General features: G+C 44.3%; 1 protein-coding gene across 1 annotated transcript; it reads left to right on the top strand.

Moving 5' to 3' along the window:
• The first annotated feature begins 3,346 nt into the window (after positions 1–3,346).
• Positions 3,347–5,006, top strand: LOC131676480 (uncharacterized). Its single transcript, XM_058955545.1, has 3 exons — positions 3,347–3,513; positions 3,567–3,762; positions 3,821–5,006. Exons 1-3 carry the CDS (start codon positions 3,359–3,361, stop codon positions 4,901–4,903), a joined length of 1,434 nt encoding a protein of 477 aa, XP_058811528.1. The 5' UTR covers positions 3,347–3,358; the 3' UTR covers positions 4,904–5,006.
• Positions 5,007–8,952: the final 3,946 nt, after the last annotated feature.

The raw sequence follows: 8,952 nt of genomic DNA, 5'->3' as shown, positions 1-8,952 counted from the left end.
GGTGGAAAATTTAACTGATTTTAGCGATTTTGTATGCGATTATTCTGCCAGTTGGTGGATCAAATGGACAATTAACTGGCTCAAGTCCCAATCCTGTATTTAGTACCAAGAAGCTCAACTGCCAACCCAAGCCGTAACTTTTGGCACTGGATATCAACAGTCGCAACGATGCTCAATGACTCGAACACAAGTGTGAACTGTTTCGTATTAGTCCACTCCGACGAATCGGTCAGGAATTTGAAGTACAGCAGTACGGACACGCATAATAGTCAGCAGGACATGATTACACTCCTTCGAGTGAGAAAGATTGTGGAACATGTGATCCGAGAGACACTGAGGAATTGTTTACAATCTTGAGTGAACGTACATCTTTGATCGGTTCACGTTCCCTTTCAGTTCCATTTTTGTTTCAGATTATTTACGTTCCATGTCAAGCTCATTTCTGATACATTTCGGGATCTCGCAACGGGTCGTTTGGAAGTTTCAGAACGTTCGACCACAACCAGACATTCCTCAGCCTGCGAAAGTCTAAAGATCTAATCGGATCCCGATAGAAAACAAAAAACGAGTTGGCCAGCAATTCGAGACGGGGATACTCTGGAAGTACGATTGTTTCTAGTTCCCGGACAGCAACCAGATGGAAGTTTGTCGATTGTAGTGTTTGGAGAGGTTTATGCAAAACGACTTGCTCATCAGCTAGAGTGTGAGGAGACAGCTATCATACGAATACACAAAGTGGCCCGGAAGGAGTTCGACGGGTCGGTTCCCCAGCGTTCCTAATACTCGTTTAAGACTTTTTGGTGGTATCCAACGGAGAAAACAGATCTAAATAATGGGCAATTGTGTGTAAAAAATTCCCCTCAGAGGCAGAATTCGAACCTGCAACCCTTGGGACTCCGGACCAATACATATGGCCTTATGCTATCCCTGCTCTATGATGACGTCCCAGGAAGAACATAAGAATATCCCGTTGGCGAGAGTGATCATACCAATGCCTCTAGAAAAAGATCACACTCCACCGTAAGGGTTTGTGTATTGGGCCGGAGTCCCAAGGGTTGCAGGTTCGAATTTTGCTTCTGGGGCTGTTTTTTTCACATAATTGCTTTCGTTTAACTCACCATTTCGATCTGTTTGCTCCCGTTGGATACCACCAAAAAGTTAAATAAGGTATTGGCCCTTACATCCAAATCCAAAAAATGAATTAATTATACATGATACTTACATTTACGAGTGGTCATCAACATCAAGAAGCCATTCAAAATACGCATCTTCTGCGATGTTGCGGCCAAGGTAAATAGAGTCACGCTCAACATGATGGTGTTGAAAGGCCCGCTTAATACTTGGCTCGATGTATGTTCCTATGGATTCCAGGAGAAGCGGGTTGCTCTCTGCGCGAATCTGAAGGTGATATTTCACCAGATTCGGATTCGGCGAGAAGATCGACATGCGCACATGAGGATCCAACACAAGCACTCGGTGTGTATTTGAAGGACATTGCAACATTTGATGCCACTGATTTGAATGCTGAAGATCATTCGAAAGAGTATCCAGCAACGGTCGATGCTATTATCCGGAAGTTTTACTTGGATGATTACTTGGACAACGCTGACGCAACGTTGAAATTAGTCAAACGAGGTCAAATTGATCTACTCTGTCAGTGGTTTCCATTTGATGAACTGAAGTTCTCGCACGGGTCATATAGAGCGACGGTGTCACGAGAAAGTGTCTTCAGCTAGATAAGAACAGCTCTGCTAAACGCGTGTCTGGATGTACTGGAAGCCGGTCGAAGAAGAAGCGTACGGTTGATGAAGACTGAAAGTGGCTCGTATTTTTGTTTACGACAGCAAAATCCTATGGGCTCTGTATTTGTTCGAACCACTTTCGAACGAGTCTCGCATTCGTCGTAAACAAGAATAAGCGTGATTCAGTTCAATAAGCGAGCTAGTTCATTGCCTGTCAAGTGGGTGGGATCTTGTCCAAGGCGAGTACCACCATAGATTTGCTTATCGTCGGTACCTTTCTTCACTCTCCCGCTATTGTGCTACCACAAATAGTCTCTGCTGCTATCCTCCACCGGATTCTAGGCAGGTCAAATATGGCTCTCTTTGAAAAATACCCCCAACGTGAAAGAGGCATTGAAATTAAATCGCCTCCGAGACCATGTACCTCAATCCGACCATCTTCTTTTGGGCCAATGACAAACAATTTATAAATATTATGAAGATGTCAAGCACCCAAACGGAATGATATTCGGACGTTGGCAGGCAAATAGTACCGTTTGCTACAGTCGTTTCACGGAGGATACCCGCGTATACGTACCCGTACGTGAAGTTAAGATCGATGGTGTTGTCACTGATTTGACTTAATTTACTAAAATTCATCTAATACTTAATCTAAAAGTATCTAGAGTTTGTCTATTACTCGGGACCAGTTTTGTCACTGTTTTGATTTTGCTTTCACTATCTCCAAAATTTGTAAAAAAGCGTCGGAATTTTGTTTAAAAATTGCCTGTTATTTATCCAGAAAATTATTATTGCATCTAGTTTTTTTTCTAAATTCTAAATTGGTCTTTAGGATCGCTAAAAATTTATCACAATTTTTTAGAAAATTTGGGTTAACTTTCTGTCCTCGGCTCGATAGTACGGTGCATACATCCTATAGTCGTACAAAGTCAAGTATGAAGTGCATTACTTGTGTTAACATGTAATCGATTGATCTTAAATGATGTCCAGTTAGTACATCAATTTTAAAAAAATCGTAGCATGATAGCAATTTATATACAATTTGTCTAAAATGTGGATGCAATTTTTTTAATTCAGCTCATTTTATAATTTTTTTAAAACTTGAAAACCTATTCAAAGTTTGTCTGAAAACTATCTATTTTTTCTGAAATTTAAATGAAGCCTAAAATTATCTGTCAAAAGTTATATTAAATGGGTAGTTAAGTTTGTCCTTAATGCATCCATAATTTAAATATAATCTTTCAATAAATTGTACCTAACTTTTGAAAAAAAAAATGTATAAAATCATTTTAAAATGAGTGTATAATCGATCCATTTTCTTTAATTAACAAAATCCAAATTTTCATAAATGAGTTTAAAAATTTGTTCAACACTTATCTATAATTTTGTAAAAAAAAACGTGTCTAATATGTATTTGAAATTTGTTAGAAATTTGTTCAAAAAATATGTTTAAAATTTATCAAAAAATGTCTAAAATTCCTTAAATTATTAAGCTTTATAAATAAGTTGTCTGTGAGAGCACTACTTGGAGCACTATAAAAATCATCAACATCCAGTAGGCCATGCCATCTCCCACCTGTTCACGAACTGTCAAACATCAGGAAAAACCGCACGAAATGAACCACGAAGCTACCGTCAACCCGTTCGCACTGGAAGGAGACATTCTGCAAGCCAAGCACGATTCGGACCAATTCCATTTAAGTTTGGAGAATGCCCTTATCAATAGTCGCAATCTGCTACAATCGCAAATCGGAGAAAATGGTGACAATATGTAAACTTGTGTCTGAAATTCCTCATCAGATTCTAATATGAGATCATCATCAGGTTTGCGCTATTGATGCGTCTCGTTTCCCGGATCCTGTCGGAAAAATCCGAACACGCAGTAAATCTGTTCGAGGAATACTGCCGACTGGTTAAACAGGGTCACTACATCCACCCGGACTACAAACTAAGGGATGTGACAGGAGCGGAACGTGACCGGCAGGTCACGTTTTCCAAGAATCTCATTCGACAGGTTCGGGTAAGATTTCCGGTACAAACTTGTTAAACCAAGTAGTTAATACAAAACCGTATCACAGTCACTGGAAGAATGTCCCGACCTATCGGCAGCACCCACCGGTGAAGCAACCATCGCCCAGCTCTCCCTTCTATGGTCCCAAATCGGATTCGCACTTCCCCCTACGATGGATTATTTCATCGATCGTCAGCTGGAACGGATGCGTTGCCGTGAGCAAGTCAAACGCGTTCGTTTCTGGGGAGTCATTCATAACCTCAGCTCGGACTACTACATAATCGAACTGGAGCGGGACGATCTGGAAGCGCTCCGGCTGGAGCGGGAGATGAGCCGGGAAAAGGTGGTGCTGGCCGGGGACATTATTACTGGGCTGCTGCGATTCTGCATCTCCGATGATTCGATTGTATCCGATTGGTGTGGAGCGGAATCGATGGTGGCGGACATGTTGGATTTTATACTGGAAGATTCGATACCACCCAATACGGATGAGGATCTGGCTAGGGCCGTGGCTGTTCCGACGATGGATGTTCTCATTCGGGAGGCTGTTGACGTGGCACAGGAACCGGAGGTAGAACTTAGTGTTATGGGAAGTTTGGATGTGGTTTCCTGTAGTGCGACGATGGCTGATAGATCCGAGTTGAGTTTGGATGGGGTGAAATTTGCGGCGGCCAAGATGGTGCTGGAAGTTAAATTGAATGCGTTGAGATATTTTGTTTGTCGGGATCCGATCGGAGAGGATTGGGTGGAGCTACCTGGGGTGAATCTGGACAAAATTAAGGCTTCTTGTAACGTGAGGTCATATTTTAAGGGAGATCTGGCAACACCGATCAGGGGCAGCGTGGGACGAAAATTTCTTGAACGGGAACAGGACTATTTACGAGCGGTTCTAGCTCGAATTACTATGGATCAGGTTTCGAGAAGATCCGAGTCACTGCTGTTTTCAAAGCGTGACGTTTCGGTGTACTACAAGGAGACGGGTTTTCCAAGTGACTGGAGTGTGCGGGAGCTCAACGGGCGGCAACCGTTGCCGAGGATCGACTGGTATCGCTCCAACATTTGGCCAGGATCGTTTGCTTTCGATCTTGATCAGATTTACCATGGATGGGGGTTGGAGGAGAATGCAGTGTTTTGTCGGAAGGGGTACTAGTGTGGATTGGCTTTTCCGGGTACTGGTGCATCAAACGGAAAGATATTGTCTGATTTGGCGAACGACGGATAGCTTATTTATAATTAATTCATATGGAAGCAATCTAGAATGACATTTGGCATGTTGCCAAGATCATTGTTGTGTAGCTTAAAAACTAAATCCGGCTGAATATAAAAATAAATTGGACGATGTTAAGAAATAGTTGTATATCTGTTCTGATACAATGTGTGGAAGGGGGCGCTGCACAGTGGTCTACAACGGTTTTTGGCCAAAAGTATTAACCGCAAGAAATCGCCTTCTGGTCTTCTAGTGATTGAGCAAATCCCTTCTTTTGCAATTGACATATCAACTATTATTTCATCTATGTATTAGTGAAATCAGAAATTCACTTATAAATAAAAGATAATTGAAACCGAATTCTTTGGTGAAGTTTTAGAAAAAGGCATACCACGAAACTTTGCTGAAGACACTAGGATTCTCAATCTTATTGCGGTTCATTTAAATCCCCTACCGCATTACAATAGAACTGGATAAGTATGTTTTATACAAAAGAAAAGATTCTACCTCTGTTGCAGCAAGTTGCAGACAAGAGAGTTCGGCTGGCAGAGTAACGGCGAGTAGTAGAACTGGAACTGTCAATAGGATGCTAGTTGCCAAAAAACAGCTCACAGCACCTTTAATTTGCTGCGAGCTAGTTTCTCGCATATCAGTTCCAATTTCAGTTCAGCTTCTAGCTGGTAATTCGTTGGCAATCTTAGGTATGTGATATTACATGAGACTGGAAACACGGTTGCTGATCTGCACTTGTAAATCGATCTCATTTGATTTTCATTTGATTATTGAAATGAGCCTGGAGAAATCGTTTTTTTGGCCAATGATTCGAAAGCAAGGTTAGGATGACGAATACTAGGACTCGAAGGAGTCATCAACAAAAAAAATCAAAATTTCAAAACTGGATTACAATAATCATGAGAACAGCTCATGTTCAAAAGAAGACAATTTTCCGATAAAATTTATCCACTTTAATCACAGAGGATCCAAACTTAACGCTCGTCTGCCTCACGTCAGTTCCTTGCACTCAAACGGTAATCAATATCAGAAGCAATCATAAAATTTATCCTCTTTCAAGCATGAGCTGTTCTACATTGCAAAAAACCTTAATTCTGACTATCGTTCAAATTTTACGTCACGCGAAAAATAAAATTTGCTTCCGACTAAAATGTTATTTTAATATTTTCGACATTGTGAACATTTTCGTTCATTCTAAGGGACATTTAACCTTCCGGAAGTTCCGTTAATGGCTCCCCAAATAAGATGATTCTCAAGGATTTCGCTAGAGCAAGGTTAAGAATAAATTATGTCAAGGGATACTTATAACGATTCTCCTGAAAATGCAAATACTTGTGCTAAGCTTCGTTTAAAACAGGAACTTTAGATTGAACGAAATTGTGCATGAAGGGCCTAACATTAATGAAGACGCGAGACGAAGTACGAAAGGATATTCGAGAGTTGATATATGGCCAGGCCGTCAGAAAGGACAGAATCCCGGCCGTACTTCTAGAAGCCGGGTATAACTAACTGTTCTAAGCAATCAAGATGATCTGGGTGGAAGCAAAAATGCCTTCGTATTCGTTGAATGGCACATTATACCATATCGACCAAAAGTGCCACAAACTCATAGTAACTTTCGAGACGTAACGATCTTCTGTACTGCCTGCAACGTACCCTCTCTTGTTCTGTTTAGCAGACTGCACCCGTTGACTGACCCGCGCAACTTCGATATCGTGGCGCTGCAGGAACTTTGCTGGACGGGACAGAAGGTGTGGAAAAGCGGGCATCGAGCGGCTACCTTCTACCAGAGCTGTGGTACAACCAACGAGCTGGGAACCGGCTTCATAGTGCTGGGCAAGATGCGCCAACGTGTGATCGGGTGGCAGCCGATCAACGCAAGGATGTGCAAGTTGAGGATCAAAGGCCGTTTCTTCAACTACAGCATCATCAACGTGCACTGCCCACACGAAGGGAGACCCGACGACGAGAAAGAAGCGTTCTACATGCAGCTGGAGCAGACATACGACGGTTGCCCTCTGCGAGACGTGAAAATTGTCATCGGCGACATGAACGCACAGGTAGGAAGGGAGGCAATGTACAGACCGGTGATCGGGCCTAACAGCCTGCATTCCGTATCAAATGACAACGGCCAACGATGTGTGAACTTCGCAGCCTTCCGTGGAATGGTAGTCCGAAGCACCTTCTTCCCTCGCAAAGATATCCACAAAGTCACCTGGAGATCACCGGACCAAGTAACAAAAAATCAAATCGACCACGTTCTAATCGACGGTAGATTCTTCTCGGACATCACAAACGTCCGCACTTATCGCAGTGCGAATATAGATTCGGACCACCACCTGGTTGCAGTATGCTTGCGCTCAAAACTTTCGACAGTGCATAGCTCTCGTCGAAGCCGAACGCCGCGGCTAAACATCGAGCGGCTACAAGATGGCAGAGTGGCTCAAGAATACGCGCAGCAGTTGGAAGTGGCACTACCAACGGAAGAGCAGCTAGGCGCAGTTGCCCTTGAAGATGGCTGGAGAGATATCCGATCCGCCATAGGTAGCACCGCAGCCACTGCACTAGGTACGGTGGGCCCGGACCGAAGAAGCGACTGGTACGACGGCGAATGCGAGCAGTTAGTCGAAGAGAAGAATGCAGCATGGGCGAGAATGCTGCAATACCGCACGAGGGCGAACGAGGCGCTATATAAACAGGCACGGAACAGGCAGAACTCGGTTTTCCGGACCAAAAAGCGCCAGCAGGAAGACCGAGATCGCGAAGCGATGGAGCAGCTGTACCGCGCTAAAGACACACGGAAATTCTACGAGAAGTTGAATCGCTCGCGCAGGGGCCACGTACCACAGGCCGACATGTGCAGTGATACAAACGGGAATCTTCTCACGGACCAGTGTGAGATGATCCAGAGGTGGCGGCAGCACTACGAAGAACACCTGAACGGCGATGCAGCAGACGACGAGGATGGCACGGTAACGCACCTGGGAGCACGCGCGGAAGACATCACACTACCGGCTCCGGATCTCCAAGAAACCCAGGAGGAGATTAGCCGGCTCAAAAATAATAAAGCCGCTGGGGTTGACCAAATACCAAGCGAGCTACTAAAACACGGTGGCGAGCCACTGGCTAAAGCGCTGCACTGGGTGATTACCAAGATTTGGGAGGAGGAGATTTTACCGGAGGAGTGGATGGAAGGTGTCGTGTGTCCTATCTACAAAAAGGGCGACAAGCTGGATTGCTGTAATTACCGAGCAATCACCCTGCTGAACGCCGCCTACAAGGTACTCTCCCAAATACTATGCCGTCGGCTATCACCAATTGCAAGAGAGTTCGTGGGGCAGTACCAGGCGGGTTTCATGAGCGAACGATCTACCATGGACCAGGTGTTCGCTCTTCGTCAAGTACTGCAAAAACGCCGCGAGTACAATGTGCCCACACATCATTTGTTCATCGACTTCAAAGCCGCATACGACACTATCGATCGAGATCAGCTATGGCAGATTATGCACGAGTACGGATTCCCGGACAAACTGACGCGATTAGTGAAGGCGACGATGGATCGGGTGATGTGCGTAGTACGTGTCTCAGGGACGCTCTCGAGTCCCTTCGAATCACGCAGAGGGTTACGGCAAGGTGATGGTCTCTCGTGTCTGTTATTCAACATCGCGCTGGAAGGTGTAATAAGAAGAGCAGGGATCGACACGAGTGGTACGATTTTCACAAAGTCCGTTCAGCTACTTGGCTTCGCCGATGACGTTTATATTATTGCACGAAACCTTGAGAAGATGGAGGAAGCCTACATCAGACTGAAAAGAGAAGCCAAGCGCGTCGGACTTGCCATCAACACGTCGAAGTCAAAGTACATGATAGGAAGAGGTTCACGAGAAGAGAATGAGAACCGCCCGCTTCGAGTTTGCATCGGTGGCGACGAAATCGAGGTGGTTGAAGAGTTCGTGTACTTGGGCTCACTGGTGACTGCC

This window comes from Topomyia yanbarensis, chromosome 1, assembly GCF_030247195.1.
Source record: "Topomyia yanbarensis strain Yona2022 chromosome 1, ASM3024719v1, whole genome shotgun sequence".
In the NCBI taxonomy this organism is placed as follows: Eukaryota; Metazoa; Arthropoda; class Insecta; order Diptera; family Culicidae; genus Topomyia; species Topomyia yanbarensis.
The sequence above is the reverse complement of the archived record's forward strand: the minus strand, read 5'-3'. Positions and strand labels throughout refer to the sequence as shown.

What these genes read in the sequence shown, in the direction of transcription:
- LOC131676480 (XM_058955545.1), top strand. Translation starts at nt 3,359, where the DNA reads ATGAACCACGAAGCTACCGTCAACCCGTTCGCACTGGAAGGAGACATT. An exon ending in GGAGAAAATGGTGACAATAT is followed by an intron (nt 3,514 to 3,566) that starts GTAAACTTGTGT and finishes GATCATCATCAG; the next exon opens with GTTTGCGCTATTGATGCGTC. An exon ending in ATCTCATTCGACAGGTTCGG is followed by an intron (nt 3,763 to 3,820) that starts GTAAGATTTCCG and finishes ACCGTATCACAG; the next exon opens with TCACTGGAAGAATGTCCCGA.